We start from the raw sequence: 27,400 nt of genomic DNA, 5'->3' as shown, positions 1-27,400 counted from the left end.
CATCTCTCCCTGGTTGCTGATGCTCAGGACATGGCGAAGGAAGATTTCCTGCTGCAAAAGCCCTGCTGGATTTTTTGCCCAGGCTTGTTCTTCCATGTGTTCCGTTATTTGGCTTTTAACAATGCTGCCTGAAAATTTGCCAGAGAGAGGTGCTGGGCTCGTGGATCTGTGATTCCCTCTTAATTCCTCCATTTAAAAACGGGCCGCCTTCCAGCCCCTCAAGAGGGAAATTGATTTTTAGCAACAAGCCGCCCCTTTTTATTAGAAGATCAGCGTTTTCACATTTCTGTTAGAACTGGACGTCTTCCATCTGGACCCGGCGACTTGTCCTTCGCTTGTCACTTGGCCCTAGACCTTCGTCTCTTGTCATTCCTGCTTGACTTAATTCTTCAGATGCCCCTCTTTAAAAAATAAAAATAAAAAATAACCACCACGACACACCTCAAAACTGGTTTGGGCACAGACGCCTGTCCAGAATCTTCCGCAGTGAAGACCAACACAAAGAATTCATTCCCCTTTTCTGCTGTCTCCCTCTGCTCCCTTTGGCCCCCCTTTTCACACTTCTGTTTTCTGATGTATTTAAAAATAATGTATTAATGTTGGTCTTCATTCTTCTGGTAACTCCTTCCCCCAATCCTCCCTCTTAATTTGAATTTGTTTTGCCAGAGTTTGTGTTCCTTCCTTCTCTCCTCATTTCGGGCAGGACTTCCATTGTTTCAATCATTGGTGCCGATTCCCCATCCGGTTCTATAAACTCATTTGCAGTCACTTAGAGAAGGCTCTGAAATATTGGCCCTGAGGCTTGAATTTGTTTTGTACGGGGTAGTTTTATTTGACGTCTTAATGTGTTCATAAGCAGCTTTGAGGTTTTTTTTCTTTAAAAGATAAAGTGCTCTAGAAATGAAAATAATAATAGTAGTAGTAGTAAAAATAGTAAATCTCACTACGGGGGGGAAATGGTGCCTAGACGTTCCATTGTGGTGACCGTAACCTTGGTTTAAGCTGCCATTTGGCAATTAGTTTATATATCTGAGTTTCTTTTTCCCCCTTTCCTTTTTTTGAGTTTTATTTATTCATTAACGTTCTAATCTTACATAGGCAATCATGATCATATTACATCACAAGGCTTATTATAATATAATTTTCAGCATATATACAAAGTTTATATACCTAAAGGAAAGAAACAAGGACAAAAAACTATTCCAAAGTTATATCTGTACCAACACTTTGGACTTCCTGTCTATCCCTTCTGGGTATTGTCGGCCAGAAGGTGCTAAAGAAGGACCGAACATTTTTTATGTATGCAACAACGGCAGCAAGGATTCTCATCGCAAAAAACTGGAAAACTCAAGATCTACCCACACTGGAAGAGTGGGAGATGCAACTGATGGACTATATGCAACTGGCCGAGATGACTGGCAGAATCCGTGATCTGGGAGAAGAGAAGATGGAGGAAGACTGGGAGAAATTCAAGATGTATCTACAAAAACATTGTAATTTGGTTGAATGTTAAGAAGGATGCTAGATTATAAAAAATTGGCCACCACTAAATTAGATTTAAATTTGATGATAAGTGAGACTAAAGAAAATATAAAATTTTTTGGAAGAAGTGCTAGATTATATTTGAATGAGTGGACATGAGATTGTAAACAAGTTGATAATTTGTTTGGAAAAAATTTTTAACGATGTAAATGGGAGCGGGAGATGCGAGGGAGTCCAAAGAAGTGATGAAATTGTTGTGATAGAAGTAAGATCGTTTATTATTTGTGCATTTATATTTAAAAACTTTAATAAATATTTATATAAAAAAAAGAAACAAGGACAAAAAACTATTCCAAAGTCATATCTGTACCAACACTTTGGACTTCCTGTCTATCCCGTTGTATATTCCTCTTTTACAAATGAATGTACTCTTCTTATTGTATATTTCCATTTTATCTAATACATTCCTATATCAATATGTACCCTTGGACTTATTTCTCAACTCGGTCTCTCTCCAACGTCAATCGAATGCTAGCATATATCTGAGTTTCTCGCACTGGCAGAGAGGCGCTTTGGAGATTCCTGCCCATGGAGAGGTTTCCCAGCTTTCCAGCCCTTTATTTCTGAACAGCACCCTTTTCCCATTTTGCGGGCGCACTGTGGCTTAGGGAGGGTGTGCCTTGTTTTTAAGTTGTATTCATTCAACTTGTTTTTATTATTGGTTGTTAGCCGCCCTGAGCCTGGCCTTGGCTGGGGAAGGCGGGGTCTAAATAAATTTTATTTTTATATTATTATTATCTGAATTTGACAGGGTGTCAGATTGTTCCGGGTCCTTGTAGTGGAGATCTTTCTTCCTGCCCTCAAGCTCTGGGTGCAGGGGAAGCAAAACCACAGAAATTTAAGGAGATCAGAGGAAGGGAAGAAGGAATTGGGAAGATCCTTCTGGTTATCCTTGCAGAGAATGGTGCCGCCTTTTCCTTGAAGCCAAGGATAGGAGGAGGGATGCACATGCCTGTGGCTTTGGGGAGAGCATCTCTCATCTCTCTTGTTTCCCCCCAAACTGTGCAAATCTGGTGGGCGTGGAACGAGGAGCAGTGAATGAGTAAGCGCGTGGTTTAAGAAAACGTTGTCATCCTTTGACGCTAATAATTGAAGAAACGGCTTTTCATCTTGGCAGATCCCGCTGCTGCCAAAAAAAGGATCTCTCTTGGATTTCTGCCACTGCCATTCACGTCCGCCTTGAATTCGTGGGGTGGTCTTCCGCTCTGCACCCAGTTCAAATGCCACCCCTTGTGCCTTCCTCCATCCTCTGAGAAGATTCAGGACATCATCATAAAATAATAAAATAATAATAATTGCTTATTTTATACCTGACCCATCTGACTAGGTTTCCCCAGCCACTTTGGGCAGCTTCCAATGAAATATTAAAAACACAAGAAAACATCAGACATTTAAAACTTCACTGAAGAGGGCCACCTTCAGATGTCTTCTAAAAGTCTGATAGTTGTTTATTTCCTTGACATCTGATGGGAGGGCGTTCCACAGGGCAGGTGCCACCACTGAGAAAGCCCTCTACCTGGTACCCTGTAACCTCACTTCTCACAGGGAGGGAACCACCAGGAGGCCCTCAGTGCTGGACCTCACTGTCCGGGCAGAACGATGGGGGTGGAGACGCTCCTTCAGGTATACAGGGCCGAGGCCGTTTAGGGCTTTCAAGGTCAGCACCAACACTTTGAATTGTGCTCAGAAACGTACTGGGAGCCAATGTAGGTCTTTCAAGACCAGTGTTATATGGTCTCGGCGGCTGCCCCCAGTCCCCAGTCTAGCTGCCACATTCTGGATTAATTGCAGTTTCCGGGTCACCTTCAAAGGTAGCCCCACACAAAGAACATTGCAGTAGTCCAAGCGGGAGATAACCAGAGCATGCACTACTCTGGCCAGACAGTCTGCGGGCAGGTAGGGTCTCATCCTGCATCTCAGATGGTGCTGATGGACAGTTGCACTGGACACAGAATTGACCTGTGCCTCCATGGACAGCTGTGAGTCCAAAATGACCCCCAGGCTGCGCACCTGGTCCTTCAGGGGCACAGTTGCCCTATTCAGGGCCAGGGAGTCCCCCACACCTGCCCGCCCCCTGTCCCCCCCAAACCACCATTCCTTTAATGCTTGGTGGTTCCCCACCCCCTTCCCTCTGTATTTTTCTCTGAAGCTGCCCAGAGTGGCCGGGGCATCGCAGTCAGATGTGCAGGGTATAAGAAATACATTATTATTAGTAATACAGTGGACGCTCAAATTGCAAATGTGATCTGTGTGGGAGGCACGTTTGCAACCCGCAGTGCCGCATCTGCGAATGCGCGGGTTGCCATCTGGTGCTTCTGTGCATGTGCAAAGCGCGATTTAAAGGAGGATTGGACACATTCGCGGAGGAAGAGAGGTCTCTTGATGGCTCAGCTCTGCCTGGTCGGAGGAAGCTGTGCTTCTTAATCTCCTCTACGCCCTCCACAAACGATTGCGCATGAAGCAGCTGTCAATTGATCTGTATTGATTAGAGGAAGGATGTACACAGAATCCTGTCCCCTTTGGGCCCGGGTCCTGTTCAGGGCCACCGCTGCTGTCGGTGCCAAACAGCCATGAATTCTGGAGGTGCTGAGTTGCAGGGTCCCCAAGACCACCCAGCACATGGCTGAGGGACCCCAGGGGGCTCCATTCTGCTGCATTCGGAGACGGTCTTGTCCGGGTTTGGCACAGATTGTACCGATTGGCAGCTGTTAGATGTCAGCTCCGGGGTCAAATCACGGGACTGTGCCATTGTATGCCTTACTTAGAGTGGGGTCGCTGCAAGAGGCCTACTGTTTATGGAACATAAAATACGCAGGACACCCTAATTTTAACGGGGAGCTGGGCAGGGCAGGTGGCAAAGAGCAACAGACGCTTTGTGGACCTTTCAGGGTACAGAGGGGTGTGTAAGTGTTTGCTGGGTTAGGTCCCTTTCTGCCTCCTGGTAAGAGAGTTGGTCTCATGTGAAGGTCTGACTACAGCAAGTATTTTAGCAGCTCCCCCCCTTTTAATTTTTATTTTATTTTATTCCTGTGAAGCATTTTTCTCAGTTTTTGGAGAAGCCTCATCTCCCACCCCCCTTTAATTTTTACGCAAAGGCGTGTGTGCCATTTTGGATGCATTCCAAATGCAATTAATTTCCTTTTTTGCCCATGCCTGGGAGGGGCTGAGCTCCCTCTGGATGGCTGACCGAGGTTTTTTTTTGATGGGTCTTGCGGTTGCAAATATCAATTATGCATGTGGGTTGACATTTCTGGATGGGAATCGCAAAGGGAGCCGTCTGGGCTTCTCTGCGCGGAGGCCGAGAGCGGAGCTGCTGCGTAAGGGATCTCTGATCTCCCCATTGCCACCAGATTCCCTTCCCAGTCCCGGGGGGTGTTTGGTCTTTGCTCTGCTTCCCCTCAAGCGAGCGGGTGGCATGGTGTGCTCCTCGTGCTTCAAAATGTGCTTGTTTTTGATATCATTCATAGAAGTGAAGGGCTGGAAGGGACCTCCAGGGGCCATCTAGTCCCACCCCCTGCAATGCAGGAATCGCAGCTAAAGATTCCCTGACAAATCACCATCCAGCCTCCAAAGAAGGAGAGTCCTCCACCTCCCAAGGAACTCCCTTCAAACAGCTCTTGAAGTTCTTGAAGCCCTGGGTTCGAGTCCTGCCCTCCAGAGCAGGAGAAAACAAGCCTGTTCTCTCTTCCATGTGACAACCCTTGAGATATTTGAAGAGGGCTCGCCTATCTCCTCTCAGCCTCCTCTTTTCCAGGCTAAACATACCCAGCTCCTTCAACCGCTCCTCATCAGGCTTGGTTTCCAGACCCTTGACCATCTTGGCTGCCCTCCTCTGCATACCTTCTAGCTTGTCAACATCCAGCTCCTCGAAAGATTCCATCAACGGGGTCTCCGAAAATTTTAACACATCACTTGGGTAGACAGGTGAACTAATGCCAGTGTACTGGAAGAAGCAAAGATCACCAGAGTTGAAGCAATGATTCACCAACATCTTGAAAGACCTACATTGGCTCCTAGTACGTTTCCAAGCACAATTCAAAGTGTTGGTGCTGACCTTGAAAGCCCTAAACGGCCTCAAAGGCCCAGTAGACCTGAAGGAGCGTCTCCACCCCCATCATTCTGCCCGGACACTGAAGTCCAGCTCTGAGGGCCTTCTGGCGGTTCCCTCCCTGTGAGAAGCCAAGTTACAGGGAACCAGGCAGAGGGCCTTCTCGGTAGTGGCGCCCTCCCTGTGGAACACCCTCCCACCAGATGTTAAGGAAATAAACTACCATCGGACTTTCAGAAGGCATCTGAAGGCAGCTCTGTTTAGGGAAGCTTTTAATATTTGATGAATCATTGTATTTTAATATTCTGCTGGAAGCTGGGGAAACCCGGCCAGATGGGTGGGGTATAAAAATAATTTATTATTATTATTATTATTATTACTACTACTACTGCATCATCTGAGTTTCTAACACCGCAACCCTGGTCTGGCCTTGGCTGAATTCTGTCTGTCGGGGGGGCAGAAAACGTTGACAGTGCTGGGGGGGGGGGCGTGGAGCTCCTGTGCTCCAGCTTTCAGCCTCCTGTTCCTCTGACTCCCCCAGCCAAAATAGGGCCGGCTGCCCTGGGCCTCCCTCTCTAAGCCCCATTACTCACGCCGGGTGCCCATGAATGGCTTTGCAGCGGTTGCTGTGGGGCCCCTTCTGTTTTTTGGGGGGGTGGGGGGCAGAGGCTGCTGGGGAACGAATCCCTGAATTAACACACGGGGTCTGGCTTTTGGGAGTCCACCCGCCTTGGGGTCTTGAGCCTAAGCACCCCCCTCCCTGTTCTCTCCAGGAGCGGCCACGCTTCTAAGTGCCCCCCTCTTGCCCCCGGGGTGTGCCATGCCCCTCCTGGGGTGCCCTTTTCCAATTCACAGCAGAGAGGGCTCTCGAAGGCTCCCAGCCACAATGGCTCATCATCATCATCATTTTTTATTTGTGTACCGTCTTTCTGCCTGAACAATACTCAAGGCGGTTTACAAGCTGAAGAAGCAAAAAATGTACATCTTATAGCAATCTAATGCAATACGAAAATGTGATAATAAAACATAACTTTAAAATAGGCAACCTACATCAAAAAGTAGCATTCAACGGCAGAGGGGGCTCTCGAAGGCTCTCGCACTCGGATCCCGCTTGCGGGGTTCTCATGACTGGCCTCTGGTGGGTCACTATGGGAAAAGAGTGCTTCCCATGTTCTTATGTCTTTTATTATTATTATTAAGTTTATTTTACAACACATAAACACAGTGTCATAAAACTAAACATAAAAGTAGCAATACATAATCAAAAATAATCAAAATACAAATGAATACAAATAAAACATAATGACATATGGAAACTTAGACATATCAAATAGTCAACAATGTATGTGTATATAGATAGATAAATAATTTCAATTCTTCTTTTCTGCCAGTTGACTTCCTTCATCCTTAGCACGGTTCTCTTTTCGTTTTTGGTAAACTGTTTCCTTCTTAGTTCATTATTACCCCATTGCCTTTCTGTTTTTAGCTTTTATACCATAATACAGTGGTACCTCGGGTTACGTACTTAATTCGTTTCGGAGGTCCGTTCTTAACCTGAAACTGTTCTTAACCTGAAGCACCGCTTTATCTAATGGGCCTCCTGCTACCTCCGCGCCCCCGGAGCACGATTTCTGTTCTCATCCTGAAGCAAAGTTCTTAACCCAAGGTACTATTTCTGGGTTAGCAGAGTCTGTAACCTGAAGCGTATGTAACCTGAGGTACCACTGCGTCCCAATTATGATGTACCATAATTGGGACGCGGGTGGCATTGTGGGTTAAACCACAGAGCCTAGGACTTGCTGATCAGAAGGCTGGCGGTTCGAATCCCTGCGACGGGGTGAGCTCCCGTTGCTCGGTCCCAGCTCCTGCCAACCTAGCAGTTCGAAAGCACATCAAAGTGCAGGTAGATAACTAGGTACTGCTCAGGCGGGAAGGTAAATGGCGTTTCCGTGCGCTGCTCTGGTTCGCCAGAAGCGGCTTAGTCCTGCTGGCCACATGACCCGGAAGCTGTATGCCGGCTCCCTCGGCCAATAAAGCGAGATGAGCACCGCAACCCCAAAGTCGGCCACCACTGGACCTAATGGTCAGGGGTCCCTTTACCTTTACCTAAAACATGCCGTATTACTTATTGCTAGGATTGATTAGAATAGAAATAGCATTTATGGGCAGTACATTCATCTTGTATTTGTATTTGGTTTGAGCAACAGTCTGGAGGCAGAATTAAAGAGAATCAGACCTTGAAGGCCAGCACGTGCGAAGCCACACAAAATTTATAATTGGCTATGTAATTGATTTGTGTTTGAATTGGTATTGCTATTTGGTATTGATATAATATGGCGCATATTGGATTTTTGTACAGTCATACCTCGGGTTACAGACGCATTGGGTTCCGCGATTTCAGGTTGCACACCGCGCCGAACCTGGAAGTACTGGAATGGTCACTTTCGGGTTTCTGCGCAGAAGCGCTAAATCACGCTTTGCACATGTGCAGAAGCGCCGATCGCAACCCACGCATGCACAGACGTGTGGGTCACGGGTTCTGAACGCTGCGGGTTGTGAATGTGCCGCCCGCACGGATCACGTTTGCAACCCGAGCGTCCACTGGAATTGAAAATAAATCAAAACCATTTAGCAAAAAAAGCAAAAGATTGGTAGAGCTGGATGGGCCCCCCGGAGGTCAGGCATTCCAACCCGCCGTGATGCACGAATTGCCGCTAACCACAGTCCGTTCCTTTCTCCCCAGTGACTTCCTGATCCTCCCAGGCTTCATCGACTTCACGGCGGACGAGGTGGTGAGTTTGAGTTCCCTACTGGGCAGCACCGTTTGTCCGGTGGGGCTGCCTGAGGGGGTCCCAGGGGAGTGAGTCATGTGGCTGCTCCCTTCTCCCCTTGGTGGGTGCTTGGGGGGGGCGGCGACCCTAGACCCCCTTTTTGAGCTGCATAGCAGCACAAATATACAAGCCATTCACTCCCCGCTCTAAAGTCCCCAGCCATCCCTTTTCCCATGTGAGAACCTTCCCATCTCTAACCTTTCCCTTCCTTCCCAAAGAAATGAGCCCCCTGGTGTCGGTGTTGGGAATTATTTTGCTCTTCACTCGTTTGCAATATTTTTGTGATTTTACTATATGGTTTTCGTGGAATCGTAGAGTTGGGCGGGGCCCTCCAGGGGTTATCCAGCCCAACCCCCTGCAGTGCAGGAATCTCCACTAAAAGCATCCCTGACAAAAGATGCCCAACCAAGCTCTGCTGGAAAACCTCCAAGGAAGGAGCGTCAGATGGCTCTCTTGTGATTTTATATAATAATAACAATTATTATTAATTATTATTATTATTTATACCCTGCCCATCTGGCTGGGCTTCCCCAGCCACTCTGGGCGGCTCCCAAAAGAATATTAAAAACTCGATAAAAATATTTAAAACACAATAAAAATATTTAAAACACGATATTGTTGTACATTCTATGATACAGCGGTACCGTATTTTCCGGCCCATACGACGCACCAAGTTTTTTGGGGGGGAAATAAAGAAAAAAAAATTATTTCCCCCCCCAGGCGCTTGTGGGGCCAGCAGCCGGGAGAAGCACTCTTCTCCCCCCCGCCCGCCTGCAGACCAGGTCCGGGGACAGCGGGAAGATGCGCTGCGCCTCCCCGCTGTCCCCGGAGCTTGCGGGGCTGGCGGCTGGGAGAAGCACGCGTCTCCCCGCCGTCAGCCTCCAAACCACATCGGGAGACAGCGGGATGGCGGCGTTCCACTTCCCCGCTGTCCCCCGACCTTGTGGGACTGGCGCTGCGGCTCTCCTGAAGCCTGGAGAGCGAGAGGAGTCGGTGCGCACCGACCCCTCTCGCTCTCCAGGCTTCAGCGAAAGCCTGCATTCGCCCCATAGGACGCACAGACATTTCCCCTTCACTTTTGGAGGGGAAAAAGTGCGTCCTATAGGGCGAAAAATACGGTATATGTTATTTTTTAATATAAATAGGCAAACTTTATTTTTCTAAAAAAAAGCAGCAACAGGCTTCTAATAAAAGGGGGGCTCACCTGGCACCCTCAGGGTTTGCCTTGCGCTCTTGGGGACCCCGCCAGCCTCTCCCCACCTGGCCTCCAGCTGTGCTGCCCAGGGCTGGGCCCTCGAAACATCTGAGTGGGGGCGCCAGTTTGGGGAGCGCTGGTGTGGCGCAGCCCATGCGGGGGTGGGGAGGCTGCCGGCCCTGCGGAGATAAGCTCGTCAAAGCTAATTAGGCCAAATGGAGTTGGCGCCTAATCGGCTGACCGGGGCGGTGAATGTCAGACAGCTGGCCGAGGCGAGAAACGCTGGGGACGGAGCCCTCTCCCTCGCGGTGCTACAGTTCCCAACGACGCCGGAAAACTAGGATTCTTTGCAAGGGACGAAATGAGAGACGTCTCCAGTTGGGAATTCTTCAAGGAATATTTCAAAAGCAGTTGTTGCAATCTCAAGACGGCAGCTGCCTTGGAATAAGTTTGGTAGACACTATATGTTAAGTAGAGAAAGGTCCATATAGTTCAAGCTCTGGTTTTCCCAGGAGTGATGTATGGAAGTGAGAGCTGGACCATCAAGAAGGCTGATCGCCGAAGAATGGATGCTTTTGAATTCTGGTGCTGGAGGAGACTCTTGAGAGTCCCATGGACTGCAAGAAGATCCAACCTCTCCATTCTGAAGGAAATCAGCCCTGAGTGCTCACTGGAAGGACAGATCCTGAATCTGAGGCTCCAAGACTTTGGCCACCTCATGAGAAGAGAAGACTCCCTGGAGAAGACCCTGATGCTGGGAAAGATGGAGGGCACAAGGAGAAGGGGACGACAGAGGACAAGATGGTGGGACAGTGTTCTCAACGCTACAAACATGAGCCTGACCCAACTGCGGGAGGCAGTGGAGGACAGAGGTGCCTGGTGTGCTCTGGTCCAGGGGTTCATGAGAGTCGGACGCAACTAAACGACTAAACAACAACAACAACAAATATGTTAAGAAAAATGTATTTTTAGTCTTAATGTATTTTTAGTCTTTGTTTGTTGGAAGCCGCTCAGAGTGGCGGGGTACAAATAAATTATTATTATTATTATTATTATTATTATTATTATTATTATTATTACTTTCGTAATAATAAAACAGACAAATTTAAGCAATGAGTTTATTAAAATGGGGGGAAATTGGACAGGACGGGAAGTCATATGTCTATGGTGAAAATTTATCATTTGAAAACACACACACCCTTGAAGGGCCAAATTTGGCCATGCCTGCCCATAAACTCATCCCCAGCGCATGCAAAAAGCATTATTCAGAACAGCGGTTCACATGACCTACTAAGGAGAATAACCACACAATAAAAATAAAAAATGAGTTTCCCTTTTCTTCAAAGCCCAATGAAACTATTTAGTGCAATGAATTTGACAGAACAGATGAACTTTATTCAGGGATATTGGTTTTTCAAAGTAAGAGAACGATCAAAAACTTCAGGGAAGTTTTTAATGTGTGACATTTTGATGTATTTTTAATCTTTGTTGGAAGCTGCCCAGAGTGGCTGGGCGAACCCAGCCAGATGGGCAGGGTACTAATAATAAATTATTATTATTATTATTATTATTATTATTATTATTATTATTGACACCCCAGCACCTCCCTGACACCCCCATGCCTCTTGGCACCCCCGCCAAGGTTCTTGCGTTGCCTTCCGGGGGCGAGAGCGCCCGCTTGGAGAACCTCTGGTGCTGAATGTCGCCCGGCCCTGTTGTGTTTCTTTGGGGTTTGGGGGCGCCCTGGGGGTTGGGCAGGATGACCCTTGGTGCCTCTTCCATCCCTCCACCCCCCTCTCCCTCCTCCGCAGGACCTGACCTCAGCCTTGACCCGCAAGATCACCCTCAAGACGCCTCTCATCTCCTCCCCGATGGACACGGTGACCGAGTCAGACATGGCCATTGCGATGGCGGTGAGTGGCCGCCCCGAGAGGGGGCAGGGCCTCCCAAGGGGTGGGGGTGGTCCCCCCACTCTGTTTCCACGTCTTCCCCCCAGCAAGAGCCCCGGGGAGGCAGTTTTGCCCGTGGGTCTGGGGCAGTGGGGTCCAAACTTTTTCCAAAGAGGGCCAGATTTGATGAAGTGAAGGGCCAAACAAAGGATTGAAATTGGTGACCTTTGAAGGATTTTACCCCACAGTTGGTTGTTGAGCTTTTTTTAAGTTGGTGAGGTTTATTTTAGGATTTTACCCCAGGAAATAAACTGCCACGGGGGGGGGGCGGGGAGGGGGCTGGATTAGACCAACCAGTGGGCTGGATTAGGCCCCCCCCCCCGAAACAGACTTTGCCTGGGGGCATTCACACAGACACACAGATTTACTGATATGACGCCCTTTCCATGGTTAAAAGGGGGCTCTGCGTGGGGAGAAAACAGCACCCGGAGCTTTGGAGTGGGGTGGGAAATCTGGGGGGCTGGGACCAGGGAGAATGCAGCCTCTGTGACTTTGTCCCCCCCCCCGTCTCCCCCCTGCAGCTCATGGGCGGCATTGGGATCATCCATCACAACTGCACCCCGGAATTCCAGGCCAACGAGGTCCGGAAAGTCAAGGTGAGCGCCCGGATTTGGGGCTGGCGAAGGGCCCTGTATTGGGGTGGGGCCAGAGCCGCGAGGTGGGCCCCGGGGTACTTGGGGGGAGCAGGCCCACTCCCCCCCCCCCCGGCTGGCCGAAAAAGCAAGGAAGGGTTTGTAAGATGATGCCTGGCAGGGAGGAAGTGGGCAGCAGGGGAAAGTTTTTTTCACGCTCTCTTTTTAGAATTAGGATTTATAATTTTATATTCAAGACAATCATCATAAACACAATTTAAAAATTCATCAACCTCCTTTTCTGATTCTTTAAATATTTGCTCCTTCTGCTTATTTTGTTTACCTTGATTTTAAAAATATTCCAACAAAATATTCTTATATTCTTACCATTTTTATACTATATCTTTCCAAATTACTTCTTACGTTTTGTTGTTTTCCCATTCATTGCTCCTTGACTTGCACACTTCCCCCCTTAATTGTAAGTGTTTATTCAAACCCCGCTAGTGAGGGTTTCTTTACAGTATTCCTGTAAGCACATCGTAAACAGTTCCCAGTCTTCTAAAAAGTCTTTATTTTCCTTGCCTCTCAGTTTTCCCATAAGCTTCGCCATTTTGGCGTAGTCCACAAGTTTCGCTTGCCATTCTTTTTTCGCTGCCATCTTGCCATCCTCCCATTTCTGGCTAGTAAAAGCCTAGCCGCTCTCTTAAAACGCCAGAATTTGCAGGCTTCCGATGGATCTGAGTGCTGGAAGGTTCAGGGCAGGTAAAAGAAAGCCCTTTTTCGCGGAGCAGAGTTGAACTGCGGAACTCCTTGCTGAAGGATGGCTTTAAAAGAGGACTGGACACATTTATGGAGGAAGGCAGGGTGGGCTTGCAGGTGTTTCCTGGTGCCACCCCAGTTTATCCTGGTGTGTCTGTGCCCCTGGCCTTGGATTCTCCTGGCGCAGGAATTGGCAAGGTTTACGATACTATACGATAATCTTTATTGTCATTGTCCCAAACAGAACAATGAAATTGGAAAAGAAAAATCTACATAAGACATTCAAAACCAACAAGCCTGCTATCCCAGCTATCCCAACCTGGTTAGCCCCCTAAAAACTATGATACCCCATTTTTAAATACAGTATACTCACATAAAGACTACCTTAAAGTAAAGGTAAAGGGACCCCTGACCATTAGGTCCAGTCGTGACCAACTCTGGGGTTGCAGCGCTCATCTCGCTTCACTGGCCGAGGGATCCGGCGTACAGCTTCTGGGTCATGTGGCCAGCAGGACTAAGCCGCTTCTGGCGAACCAGAGCAGCGCACGGAAACGCCATTTACCTTCCCGCCGGAGCGGTACCTATTTATCTACGTGCACTTTGATGTGCTTTCGAACTGCTGGGTTGGCAGGAGCAGGGACCGAGCAACGGGAGCTCACCCCGTCGTCGCAGGGATTTGAACCGCCAACCTTCTGATCTGCAAGTCCCAGGCTCTGTGGTTTAACCCACAGCGCCACCCCCGTCTAAAGACTACCTTGCACTGTGTTTAAAACCAAAATTGCATTTGGATAGAAACTGTTTCTCAGGCGGCTGGTCCTAGTCTTTATAACCCTGTACCTTCTTCCAGAAGGGAGAAGCTGAAAGAGATCTCTGCAGCTTTCTTATGGCACCTGGAAGCATAGATTTGATCCAAGGTGGGAAGAGTGCGCCCAATTATTCTCTCCTCTCTCTGCAGAAATTTGAGCAGGGCTTCATCACGGACCCGGTGGTGCTGAGCCCTGCGCACACGGTGGGCGACGTCTTCGAGGCCAAGATCCGGCACGGCTTCTCGGGCATCCCGGTCACCGAGACGGGCAAGATGGGCAGCAAGCTGGTGGGCATCGTCACCTCCCGGGACATCGACTTCCTTTCCGAGAAGGATTACGGCATCGCGCTCAGCGAGGTAGGACCCGGGGCGCCCACCTCCCTTGGCAGCAGCCAAGACGAAAGGGAAGGAACAGGCGTAGAGCTGGGAGGGAACCCCAGGGGTCATCCAGTCCAACCCTCTGCAATGTGGGTCTGGGGGAAAGAGGGCACAGCTGCCGAAAAAAGGCTCTCTCTTGAATTTCTGCCACTGCCATTCACGTCCGCCTTGAATTCGTGGGGTGGTCTCCCGTCTCCTGCCCAATTCAAATGCCACCCCTTGTGCCTTCCTCCATCCTCTGAGAAGATTCAGGACAGAGAAAGAAAGTCCTTCTTCATAATAACAATATTAGAATAATAATTTATTATTTATACCTCGCCCATCTGACTAGCCATTCTGGTCAGCTTCCCACAAAATATTAAAAACACAATAAAACATTAGACATTAAAAACTTCCCTAAAGAGGGCTGCCTTCAGATGTCTTCTAAAAGTCAGATAGCTGTTTATTTCCTTGACATCTGATGGGAGGGCATTCCGCAGGGCAGGCATCACCACCGAGAAGGCCCTCTGCCTGGTTCCCTGTAACCTCACTTCTTGCAGGGAGGGAACTGCCAGAAAGCCCTCAGCGCTGGACCTCAGCGTCTGGGGAGAACTATGGGGGTGGAGACCATTTAGGGCTTTCAAGGTCAGCACCAACACTTTTAATTGTGCTTGGAAATGTACTGGGAGCCAATGTAGGTCTTTCAGGACTGGTGTTATGTGGTCTTGGCGGCCACTCCCAGTCCCCAGTCTGGCTGCCGCATTCTGGATTAGTTGCAGTTTCCAGGTCACCTTCAAAGGTAGCCCCACGTAGAGCGCATTGCAGTAGTCCAAGCAGGAGATAACCAGAGCATGCACCACTCTGGCGAGACAATCTGCGGGCAGGGAGGGTCTCAGCCAGCGTACCACTCCTTAAAAATAGCATTTGTCCTAGAGTTCTAGAACGGTAGAGTTGGAAGGCACCCTGAGACCAAGAATTCCACAAGGACTGGAAGAAATTTATATTATATTTGAAAGGCAACTGTAAGCAATTAACATCATTAGCAGGCTTATGTGAAGATCCATCAGGTGAAATTGCTACCTATTCGGATTGAGTAATGTAATTATTTTAGGTAACGACGCAACAAGGATAGGAAACGAAGCGAAAGGTGAAGATGTAAAGTTTAATATTGCAAACCATCAGACGGGAGGGAGGGAAGTCGTTCGGCTCAGCTGAGCCAAGGAGATAAAACAACAGGGGATGGTGTTACGTAATGTGATGATATGTAAAACCAATATAAATCTTTTTTTAAAAAAGGGGGGGAGGGACCCCGAGGGACATCTAGTCCAACCCCCTGCAATGTCGGTTCTTCTTTGCTAAGTGATTCTTATTTGCACCCCTTCCCACCTTTGGGACTAATACTCCTGCCAGCCCCAGCTGGCACGGAGGGCACCAGGTTGGGGGTCTGGATTGGCATGTGTTCTTCCCACCAGCCAGCGCAGGCTCATGGCTCCGACCCCCAGGCCCCAGCAGCAAGTGGGCACAGGGGGGGACCCCCATATTCCCATACAGCTGGCAACTTCCTGGGTCAGGCTAGGGGTTCCTGGCAGTAAAGGTAAAGGGACCCCTGACCGTTAGGTCCAGTCAGGACTGACTCTGGGGTTGCAGCGCTCATCTCGCTTTACTGGCCGAGGGAGCGGGCGTACAGCTTCCGGGTCAAGTGGCCAGCAGGACTAAGCCGCTTCTGACGAAACCAGAGCAGCGCACGGAAACACCGTTTACCTTCCCGCCAGAGCGGTACCTATTTATCTACTTGCACTTTGACGTCCTTTCAAACTGCTAGGCTGGCAGGAGCTGGGACTGAGCAACGGGAGCGAGGATTTGAACTGCAGACCTTCTGACTGGCAAGTCCTAGGCTCTGTGGTTTAACCCACAGCATCACCCACGTCCGGGAGATCTAGAGGCACCCCAAAATGCCCGGTCCCAGTTTTTCAGGGATGGCCAAACGGGCTCTGTGTGTGTGTGTGTGTGTGTCTGTTGGGGCCAGTTCACCGCGCTCCTGGCTGGAGGAGGCAGGCAGGCAAGAGGACGGGTTTCATCCCTGAAAGCATTTGATTGATGTTGGTGTGAGACAGAGTTGAGAAATAAGACTAAGAGCGCATATTGATATAGGAATGTATTAGATTATACGTAAAGAAATATAAAATAATAAGAGTTCATTTGTAAAAAAGGAATATACAACAGGAAAGACAGGACTCTGACCCCCAGGCCCCAGCAGCGAGGGGGCGCAGGGGGGCACCCCCATATTCCCATGCAGCCGGCAGCTTCCTGGGTCAGGCAGCGCAGGACCCCTGAGGGCTGCAGGCAATCTAGAGGCGCCCCCAAAATGCCCGGTCCCAGTTTTCCTGGGGTGGCCAAAGTGGCTGTGTGTGTGTGTGTTTGGGGCCAGTTCACCCGAGTCTGCCCCCTTTCCTGCCCCCCACGCAGGTCATGACGAAGCGCAACGACTTGGTGGTGGCCCCCGCCGGAGTCACGCTGAAAGAAGCCAACGAGATCCTTCAGAGGAGCAAAAAAGGTATGCGGGGGGGGGGTAGGGGGGGTAACCCTTTCCCCCCATGGACCCCTAAGGCTGGCTTTGCTCTGCCCTCCTCAGTCGGAGCCGGTAATCTGGGCCAGTTCCTCTGCAGGAATTAGAGCAGAACCTCCACCCCCTGGGGCAGTCTACCTTTGGGTACCAGGCGGTGGGGAGCCAGAGTCAGGCCCCACTTGCAGTTCTCCTCCCTGGTTGGCCGCTGCCAGAGCAGGTTGCTGGCCGGTTTTTATATATATAATATTTTTTATTAATTTTAACATATAAATTATAAAATATACCACAAAACGTATCACTTATACAATCTTTTTGGACTTCCATCAGCATCTCTGATGACCCACCGTTTTAACCACTTCTTATGCATTTCTTAACTTCATATTGCCTTTACATCTCTTAACAAATCACCCCCCCATTGTGTATTTTTACAATACTTCTAATAATACTCCTCACAATACTTCTTGCAACCATACAAACGTCGTCTGTTCTTCACAATTACTTTTCAAATAGTCCGTAAATTTACTCCAGTCTTCTTGCCGGTTTCAAATCCTTCCTTTTAGTTTATCTAGTTCTGCATAGTCCATTAACTTCATCCTCCATTTTTCAATTGTCGGTAATTCTTCTTGCTTCCATTTTTGGGCCAATAATATTCTTGCTGCTGTTATTGCATATAAAAAGAGCTTACATTCCTTTCTATTTATGTCACTCCCCACAATGCCCAGTAAAAATGCTTCTGGTTTCTTTATAAATGTATATGCCAACATTATTTTCAACTCATTATATATCATCTCCCAGAAGCATTTCACCTTTTTACATTCCCACCACATGTGATAAAATGTTCCCTCTTTTTCTGGGTGCTGGGCGGTTTTGGGCCCGATCCGGCCGCCAGGCTCTCAGCCGCCCTGCCTCCCTCTGCCCTCCTCCGCACAGGGAAGCTGCCTATCGTGAACGACGTGGACGAGCTGGTGGCCATCATCGCCCGCACGGACCTGAAGAAGAACCGCGACTACCCTCTGGCCTCCAAAGACTCCCGGAAGCAGCTGCTGTGCGGGGCGGCCATTGGCACCCGGGAAGACGACAAGTACCGCCTGGACCTCCTCATGCAGGCGGGCGTCGACGTGGTCGTGCTGGTGGGTGCCCGCCTTGTCTGGCCAGGGGGCCGGAGGGCTGTGGCTCCGGGGGCAAGGATGGTCCTCTGTGCTGAATTCGCAGAGGCACATTTTCGGAAGGGCCGGCTCCCCCTCCACCAGCACCGTGGTTTTGCACCTGGAGAATAAAACGAGTACAGTGACGCCTTGGTTCTCAAACACCTTGGCACTCAAACAACTTGGAACCCAAACACTGCAAACCTGGACGTCAGTGTTCCGGTTTGCGGACTTTATTCAGAAGCTGAACGTGCTCCATTCTGAGTGCCGCACTTCCGTTTTGAGTCGAAACAAAATAAAATAAAATAATAATAAAAAATCCTTCCAACAGCACCTTAGAGACCAACTCAATTAGTTATTGGTATGAGCTTTCGTGTGCATGCATTCTTCAGATAATTTCCAGATAATTTCCATTTTCAGTGTTACGCTGAGGTCTTTCTGTTTTTGCTATTTATTTTGCGTTTTTGTCTTTGCGGCTCTTTTTGTTTTGTTTTTTGCGACTGTGTGGAACCCGGTTCAGCTGCTGACTGATTGATTGCATGACTGCAATACATTGTTTATTGCTTTCATTTTATGGATCCATGCTCTCGTCAGATAGCAGAATTCGTGTTCAGTTGCTGTTTGAGGGGCTGTTTTCCAGAGTCTGGAACGGATTAATCCATTTTGCATTGCTTCCTATGGGAAACTGCATCTTGGTTTTTGAATGCTTTGGTTTTCGAACGGACTTCCGGAACGGATTACTGTATATACTTGAGTATAAGCCCAGGCACATAATTTTAGCACAAAAAACGGGGGAAATTATTGACCCGAGTATAAGCCAGTTCACCACACCACAAACCTGGTGGCGGCGGTGGCAGCAGCAGAGGAGGAGGAGGAAGGAGCCCTTTCGGGCTGCTCGTCTCTCTGTCGCCGCCTCTGCCACTCGCAAGAGCAGGCATAGGAGCACTGCACCTCTCCCAACCGCCGCTCCTGTGCCTGCCGCCCTTGCGAGAGGCAGGTGGTGGGACCAGTGGCGAGAACAGGCTCCTTTCTCGCCGCTCGTCCCTCCGCCAGAGTATAAGCCGAGGGGGCCTTTTTCAGCATAAAAAAATATGCTGAAAAAGTTGGCTTATACTCAAGTATATACAGTAATTTTGAGAACCAAGGTACTGCTGTAGCTGCCTTTGCGAATTGGTGGCAGCCCATGAGATGTTAATTATATGCACCTCCCAGGAGTTGGAGGGGGTGGGCCTGGTTCTGTCCTCTCCCATTCAACCCGCACCACAACCCTGCGAGGTAGCCTGGGCGGAGGAAGGCAGGCCCAGTGGGGATTCGAACCCTCGTAGAACTGTAGAGTTTGGAGGGACCCCCAAAGGCCATCTAGACCAACCCCCACCCCCTGCAATGTGGGAATGTTAACAGGCTCCTCTCTTCTCTTTCCTTCCCCCCCCCCCCAAAAGGACTCATCTCAGGGAAACTCCGTCTATCAGATCGGCATGATCCACTACATCAAACACAAATACCCGGATCTCCAGGTCATTGGGGGCAATGGTGAGTATCTGGATGGCCTTGGCAGGGAGGCATGATCTGCCCCCCCCCAAAAAAAACCAGTGTTCTTCAACCCCCCCCCCCCCCGCCGCCTTGGGGTGGTTGGATGGGGAGTTTCAGCCGAGGCAATAAAACCTGTTTTGTTTTGCTCATTGGTCAAAATTCCGGAGGGGCGGGGGAAATAAGGGCGGAAATCGGTACGAAACAGAGAGGTTCAGCTGCGGCCCTGTTTACTCACGAGTAAGCCCCAGGGACTTCAGTGGGGTTTGCTTCTGAAAATAAGGATACCGTATTTTTCGCCCCATAGGACGCACTGCCCCATAGGACGCACCTAGATTTTTTTGGGGTGGGGGAATATTTATTCCCCCCCCCCAGCCCGAGCTTCCCCCGACCCCAGCCCCCAGAATCGGCTACTGCCTGCAAGCCTTGCGAGCCCGGCGGGAACTCCCCCCGGGCATGCAAGGCTTGCGGACACCTGCGCAAAGCAAGGGGCGTCCTCCGGAGGGCGCCCTGTGCTCCGGGCTGCAGGCTGCTGCCCGCAAGCCTTGCGAGCCCGTGGGGACTCCCTCCGGGCTCGCAAGCCTTGCGGATAGCTTCCTGAAACCTGGAGAGCGAGAGGGGTTGGTGCGCACCGACGCCTCTCGCTCTCCAGGCTTCAGCGAAAGCCTGCATTCGCCCCATAGGACACACACACATTTCCCCTTCATTTTTGGAGGGGAAAAAGTGCGTCCTATAGGGCGAAAAATACGGTAATTTTATTTTTATTTTTTCAATTTTTTAAATGGTTATACATTCATATACATATCTTTTCTTTTTTTCTTTTTTTCCCCAAAATCAGTAAGACTTTATTCTATTTCCATTCTTCGCCGTTAACAGAAAAATTGGAGAAATCAATGTTTGTTTTACAAAGACAATGCATATCCCAGAGAAGAAAAACCCTAAATTGAGAATAGAGGTAACATGGGGGGAAAACACAGTACTGCCCTCTATTCAAAGAAAATAACTCCTGATCTTTTTGGTTACTTAGACCAATCATTATATTTTTTCATTCTTTACCATACCTTCCAAGTTATACAATATAAGCATCTCTTTTTAATTACATATTTTTATCTTATTCCTACCCCTGTGACTACTCTCCACCTTAGCTCAGCTAAGGTGTTATAAATATTGTTAGTATCTCCCTCCTTAACCATCTTTCCATGTTTTATCCTTAACTTTACGAACTTCAGTCACCACATATTGTTACTGTGGTTTCTGAACGACGTTTCGTCATATATTCTTCCGCACATTCCCATTCTTTCTTCAGATTCTGGTTCGATTGGAATCTGATAGCCACTAGAATACCAATAGCTAAAAATGGGAACGGGGACATTGTCCCCTCAATAGTAGAGGAGCAAAACAAGCCTTGTGAATTTATAGAGTTGGCCACAAGTTTATTATTCCTACGGCCCAGCTGCTTCTGAGTAGAGCTGGACAGGGACACCCCAAAGGCCATCTAGCCCACGGACATAAGATCTCCAGGTTGATGGACTGTATGGAGTTGACGGAAGTGGCTGGCAGAGTCCGAGACTGGGAAGAGGAGATGGTGGAAGAAGATTGGAAATTTAAAGTCTATATATAGAAATATTGTAAAATTAATGAGTGATAGAAAAATGTTGGAATGAAATTTTATGGCTTTAGCTGAAATGCTATAAGGAGTTAAGCTTAAATAAGTATACTAATTTTAATGGAAATAAGATTAAAAATATGTTAAGCCATTTATATGATAGAAAATAGAGAAAGATGGAAAGGAATTGCTGAAACAATTAATGGAAGTGGAATACAAAGAGGGAGGTGAGAGGAGGTCGATGATACAAGGGAATGAAAGATAGAATATGGGAAAAGTATGATGTATGTTTTTAAATTGTTTTTGTTTGGTTTGGTTTAGTTTATTGTGTTAGTTCAATGTGTTAAGGTTGTGTTTTGTATTGTTTATATATTGTATTGTATTGTTTTTTCTCTTTTTTGTTCTTTTTTGTTCTTTTGTCTTCTTTCTTCCTTTTCTTTTTTGTAAGCTTTAAAAGTAATAAATATTATTTTTTTAAAAAACAACAACAAAAACAAAGGCCATCTAGCCCAACCCCCCCCCCCAGCCGGCCAGGTATTTCACAGGTGCCTTTGCTTTCTCCCCTATTGGATGCACAGTGGTGACAGCAGCGCAGGCCAAGAACCTCATCGACGCTGGCGTGGACGCCCTCCGGGTGGGCATGGGCTGTGGCTCCATCTGCATCACACAGGAAGGTGAGTCCCGGCTGGGAGCGGGTTCGAAGGTTACCGAGAGAGGGAGGGAAGCTCCCAAACCCTGCGCCCTTTGAAAATATATATACACTGTATTTTTCGCTCTATAAGACGCACCAGACCATAACACGCACGTAGTTTTTAGAGGAGGAAAACAAGAAAAAAAAATATTCTAAACGAAATAGTGGATATATGATTTTTGTGGTTCATGCTGTGGCTACAGACATGTGATCTGACAGTGAGTTTGGAGTAGCCCAATGCAAAAATCCTGAGGATCCATGTGGATCCATGCTTTGTAACCACGGAGGAGGGAAGGAAGGGGAACCATGGATCCTCTGCTCACGACTGCAGCAGATCCTCCCCGCCACCCGCAGGCATTCGCTCCATAACAGGCACAGACATTTCCCCTTACTTTCTAGGAGGAAAAAAGTGAGTGTTATGGTGCAAAAAATACGGTATACTGTATTTTTCGCCCTATAAGACGCACCTTTTCCCTCCTAAACAGTAAGGGGAAATGTGTGTGTGTCTTATGGAGCGAATGCAGGCTGCGCAGCTTTCTCAGAAGCCAGAACAGCAAGAGGGATCGCTGCACAGCGATCCCTCTTGCTGTTCTGGCTTCTGGGATTAAGAATATTTTTTTTCTTGTTTTCCTGCTCCAAAAACTTGGTGCGTCTTATAGAGCGAAAAATACTATCTTAGCTATCTATACTTACAATTTTGTCATCACCACAGCCATTTTAATTGTAATGTTTAATATTTAATATTAACATTTAATGCTGTACTGTTTTAACACTTGATTGGGAGCCGCCCAGAGTGGCTGGGAAACTCAGCCAGATGGGCGGGGTATGAATAATAAATTATTATTATTATTATTATTATGCTTCAAAAAAACCAAAATATAATATAGATCCCCAAACCACCCCCCACCATGACTTCTTTTTCTGGTTTTTGGGCATATTATCTCTCCCTGCTTATTGGTTATTTCATATTCTTTATTTTTTAAAAATATATATATTATTATTCTATCCTTTTAACGTGGTGTTTCTATTTCTGCATTTGTTTTGTTAATTGCAAGTGTTTAATCAAACCCCGCAAGCGAGTCCATTTCTTTACGTTGATTCTGCAGATAGGACATAAACGGTTCCCAGTCTTTCTTAAACTCTCTGTTGTCTCTGTCTCAAAGCCTTTCCATTCATTTTGCCATTTCCGCGTATTATTCCATCGCTTTCCCCTGCCATTCCTCTTTGGTTGGTATTTCAGCGCTCTTCCATCTTTGCGCTGGCAAGATCCTAGCCGCAGTTGTAGCATATACCAGCTAGACTGGTGAATGGGAGCGGCCACCAAGACCATATAACACCGGTCTTGAAAGACTTACATTGGCTCCCAGTACGTTTCCAAGCACAATTTAAAGTGTTGATGCTGACCTTTCAAGCCCTAAATGGCCTCAAGGACCCAGTAGACCTGAAGGAGTGTCTCCATCCCCATCGTTCTACCCGGACACTGAGGTCCAGCGCCGAAGGCCTTCTGGCGGTTCCCTCCCTGCGAGAAGCCAAGTTACAGGGAACCAGGCAGAGGGCCTTCTTGGTGGTGGCGCCCGCCCTGTGGAACGCCCCCCCCCCACCCGATGTCAAAGAGAAAAATAACTACCAAACTTTTAGAAGACATCAGAAGGCAGCCCTGTTCAGGGAAGCTTTTAATGTTATTGTATTTTAGTGTTTTGTTGGAAGCCGCCCAGAGTGGCTGGGGAAACTCAGCCAGATGGGCGGGGTATAAATAATAAATTATTATTATTATTATTATTATTATTATTACATGAGCAGTCTTTTCTCCAGCTGCACCCTTTCTTCATAGCTCCATCCCGTAAGCCCCAGAACCTATTTCCGTTCCCAGGGGTAAGGCAATTAAAAGAGGCCACCTCTGAGCATATGCAGAGGGCAGTTCCTTCAAGGCCAAGTAACCTCCTGGGATTTGGGGAGTCTCAGATGTTTCCCTCCCTGCTTCTCCCTTCGTGATCTCTGCCGCGTAACCTGAGCTTGCTTCTTTCCTTCTCCCTCCACGCCCTGTTCCCTTTTGTGTCGTGTCTCGGAAACAATACAACTAAATCGCTATTTAAACCCCACACGCTGGCAGCTCAGAATTTCGGGGTTCTCCGGGAGGCTGGCCCCCTGGCAGTGACGGCCCCTCTTCCTTTTCTCTCTCCTGGCCAGTGATGGCGTGCGGCCGGCCCCAGGGGACAGCGGTCTATAAAGTAGCCGAGTATGCCCGCAGGTTCGGCGTACCGGTCATTGCCGACGGCGGGATCCAAACCGTGGGCCACGTGGTCAAGGCGCTTTCTTTGGGAGCCTCGACAGGTGAGCTGGGAATCCTGTCGCCATCACCATCATCATTAATAACATCATTATTATTATTATTATTATTATTAATAATAATAATAAAATGCATGCTGGTGGCCTCCTCCTCCTCTGGCTGAGCAGCTAAGCAGGGAAGGAGTTGACGCCTCGCTCTGTGTCTCCGTCGCTGATGTTTGTTGATTTTTTATTTTTAACAATTCATAATAGAAAACTTAATGTAAATGGAAAAAAGAGGCAAAAACAGCTACAGAAGAGAAAGGGAAAGAGAAGAGAAGGAAGCAGGAAAGGAAAAAGAAGTCGTTAAAAAGAGGACTTCTGATTTTCCATCTGCCGGTTGTTTAAGACATTCAGTCTATGACAACATTCATCTTCTCTGCTATCTGTTAACTGATTTTTCTTTTACGTCCTGGTGTCTCAAAGGCATTCATTTCCTTTTCTCACGGAAAATCCAAGAGGGGTTCCCAAATTAGGTTTATTCTCGACAAATGCCAGGCATGTTTTTTCTTTAATGTCCCCTTGGCCTCCAGTAATTCCTACCCCCAGGCCTCCAGATTGAGAATTTGTAAATTCTCCTGTCAGTGTTAAAGTCTCTCCATAATATTCTGTCGTTCTTTTCTTGTTCTATATCCTTGAATCTGTGCCATAGCTGTCAACGTTTTCCCCCTTTTTAAAAGGGAAATTCCCTTATTCCGAATAGGATTCCTCGCAAGAAAAGGGAAAAGTTGACAGCTGTGATCTGTGCCCAGCTCAGTCGATTCCGCTTCCAGTCCCTGCTGTCTTCCCATCTTCTCTCCTTCCCTGGAGGTTTTTGAGCAGAGCTTGGAGGGCCATCTGTCATGGATGCATTAGCTGAGAGTCCTGCATCGAAGGGGGTCAGAATGGATGACCTTCGGGCGTCCCTTCCAGCCCTAGGGCAGCACTGCCCACCAGTTTGTCCAGTCCATTTTCCCCAGCCGTCCGGGTTGGTGTCCCCCAGCTCCGCCCTGCGCTTGGGCTCCCCCCATGTGCTCTGGCCCTGAGCCCCCTTTCTCCCTCTCCCCCAGTGATGATGGGCTCCCTGCTGGCTGCCACCACGGAGGCCCCCGGCGAATACTTCTTTTCGGACGGGGTCCGGCTGAAGAAGTACCGGGGGATGGGCTCCCTCGACGCCATGGAGAAGAACAGCAGCAGCCAGAAGCGCTACTTCAGGTACGGAGCGGGGCCACCTGGGACAAGGGGCGGGCTTGGGGGGGGCGCATGCAAAGGGGCAGCGGCTTCCAGGCAGGGGCGGAGCAAGGGGGCGTGCGGTGGGGACTGGCTGCACCAGGTGACATCCTTTTTTCGTTTGAATAATTTGGATTGAAAATTTCAGCATAACAATTGATCAAAGGCAAATCATCCTCATTGCCTAGCAATGTCTAGGCAACACGACGACCACGTCCATATGCAATAAACAATCTTTTATAGAGTTCCTTCAAACCATAACAAGTCTGAAATGAAATCTTTAGTCTCAAAGTCTCTGGAAATCTTTAAATGAAGCGAGGTCCCAGGCTTTATACGATGACAGACAAGCTGTGAAGCTCTGTGTCTTCAGCAAATATGATGTCCAACGCTGAACAGTGATTCCGGATATATTGACTGCTGTTTCGTAGAATTCTTCGTCAGCGTGGTGGGAGGATATAGAATTGCTTCGTAAACTGAAAATAAAATTTTACAGACGAGGGGTGTCGCAGCAGAGAAACCTTCCCCAAAGTGGGGCCCTCCAGATTATTATTTTTTACTGCAGCCCCCATAAAGCCCGACTCAGATGAGGCCCTTTTTTTTCTTAACAAAACCCATTTTAAAACCTTCTTCATCTTATTACAAGTGACTTGAGAAAGTTATACTAATGTAGAGATCGATACACAAAGCTTGTTATGATTCCTTAAATTTGTATTTTTTAATTTTTGAAAAGATTCTTTACTACAAAACAATTTACTTAAAATGTAAACTAAACCAAAAGGAACACAAACAAACCATAGACACTGACTAACATCACATCATTTGACATTACATACTCTTTGAATTCCAATTCAGCTCATCGTATTTTTTATATCTTACTAATCTATACACACTTCATTATTTATTATTCTTTTCTGTTACTTATCAAGATAATTTTTTTGCTTTTATAATTTCCTTAAACTTCAAGATTCAATCCAAATCTGTCAGGAGATTTGTGTTATCACAGTGCTTTCAAATATATTCTTTGAATATTGTCCAATCTCTACTGGCTTTCTGGTTAGAGTTTCCTCTTATTCTCCCAGTCCTCTTCGCAAGTTCTAAATATTCTATCATCTTCGCTTGCCAGTCCGTTTTTGTGAGGATTAAGTCACCTTCCCAGTTTTTTTGCTATTAAAATCCTCGCTGCTGTGGGTGCATACATAAAATGGGTTTTGTAGCTTTTTTTTGTATATCAATGGGCATCATACCTAATGCAAAGGCTTCAGGTTTTGTTTTGTTGTTTTTTAAAACGAGAATTTAAAGATCTTTTTGAGTTCATTATAAATTATGTCTCCAAATTTTTGTATAAGAATTAGTACGAAAGAGGCCTCCCAGCATTCTCAGAGGCCCGTATAAGATCAGCGTACACAGTTGGGCCTGATGAGCAGCCACTTTCCCCAACCCAAATCCTGCAGAAAGCCATCGAATTCAGATTTTAATTCTGTCCTGATTTGTTTTTAAGAGGTGATTTAATTATTGTTTGATTTTATATCAATGTTTATATTGGATGTTAGCTGCCCTGAGCCTAGTCTTGGCCGGAGAGGTCCGGATACAAATAAAAGTTGTTGTTGCTGTTGTTGTTATTAGATTTGTATATACTGCCCCATACCCGCAGGTCTCAGGGCAGCTATATTATGGCCACCAGCATGGCATTGTGATGTGTTTGGGTTTTCCGTCCTGCGCAATGCTTGGATTTGGCTAAAACCCGTGATACACAGAGTGGGGGGCAAGGCAAGGGTGCCCCCCCCCCTTGACTTTGGCCCTAGAAGGGCTGCTCAGAGATCTTAGGAGAGAATGACGGAAATAAGGATTTAATCAGAGACGTACAAACTAAGGGCGTTGTCAGCTTTGGAAAACCCACCACGGGGAGTAGGAGTCTTATGAATACACTACAGCGGAACCTCTACTTAACGGACCTAATCCATTCCGGAGCTCTGTCCGTAAGTTGATCCAGGTCAAGGCAGAAGCACCGTTGTGCGCAGTCGCATTCGGCAGCAGCGCACTTCTGCGCACACACACATCGCAGAAAACCAATCGCGACGGGTTTGCCGCAGTCGAAACTTGGATCAGGCCCAAGTAGTGGTGGTCGTAAGTAGAGGCTCTACTGTACAGTCATACCTCGGGTTACAGACGCTTCAGGAATTTAACGTTGCGCACTGCGCCCAACCCGGAAGTACCGGAACGGGTTACTTCCGGGTTTCGGCGCATGCGCAGAAGCACTAAATCGCACTTTGCAC

At 47.7% G+C, this 27,400-nt stretch overlaps 2 protein-coding genes and 1 long non-coding RNA gene across 8 annotated transcripts in view; 2 read left to right on the top strand and 1 right to left on the bottom strand.

Moving 5' to 3' along the window:
* LOC309352055 overlaps nucleotides 1-27,400 on the top strand; it is a 266,510-nt gene that overhangs the window by 171,162 nt on the left and 67,948 nt on the right. The window lies entirely within an intron of this gene.
* LOC309351849 (uncharacterized protein) overlaps nucleotides 1-27,400 on the bottom strand; it is a 156,740-nt gene that overhangs the window by 82,656 nt on the left and 46,684 nt on the right. The window lies entirely within an intron of this gene.
* IMPDH1 (inosine monophosphate dehydrogenase 1) overlaps nucleotides 1-27,400 on the top strand; it is a 63,166-nt gene that overhangs the window by 26,010 nt on the left and 9,756 nt on the right. For 3 of the 6 annotated variants that reach the window (XM_081879886.1, XM_081879888.1, XM_081879890.1), the window contains exons 3-12: nucleotides 8,334-8,382; nucleotides 11,428-11,529; nucleotides 12,087-12,161; nucleotides 13,852-14,058; nucleotides 16,525-16,612; nucleotides 17,555-17,754; nucleotides 19,209-19,300; nucleotides 21,473-21,576; nucleotides 23,781-23,924; nucleotides 24,968-25,112. In XM_081879886.1, the coding sequence (XP_081736012.1) occupies nucleotides 8,334-8,382; nucleotides 11,428-11,529; nucleotides 12,087-12,161; nucleotides 13,852-14,058; nucleotides 16,525-16,612; nucleotides 17,555-17,754; nucleotides 19,209-19,300; nucleotides 21,473-21,576; nucleotides 23,781-23,924; nucleotides 24,968-25,112 (1,206 nt within the window). The remainder of the gene's footprint in view (nucleotides 1-8,333; nucleotides 8,383-11,427; nucleotides 11,530-12,086; nucleotides 12,162-13,851; nucleotides 14,059-16,524; nucleotides 16,613-17,554; nucleotides 17,755-19,208; nucleotides 19,301-21,472; nucleotides 21,577-23,780; nucleotides 23,925-24,967; nucleotides 25,113-27,400) is intronic. The other 3 variants (XM_081879887.1, XM_081879889.1, XM_081879891.1) reach the window with 1 other exon arrangement.

The sequence above is a fragment of the Podarcis erhardii genome (genome assembly GCF_964252035.2).
Source record: "Podarcis erhardii genome assembly, chromosome: 10".
In the NCBI taxonomy this organism is placed as follows: domain Eukaryota; kingdom Metazoa; phylum Chordata; class Lepidosauria; order Squamata; family Lacertidae; genus Podarcis; species Podarcis erhardii.
Note: the sequence above shows the minus strand (reverse complement) of the source record. Positions and strands in the feature narration are given on the sequence as shown.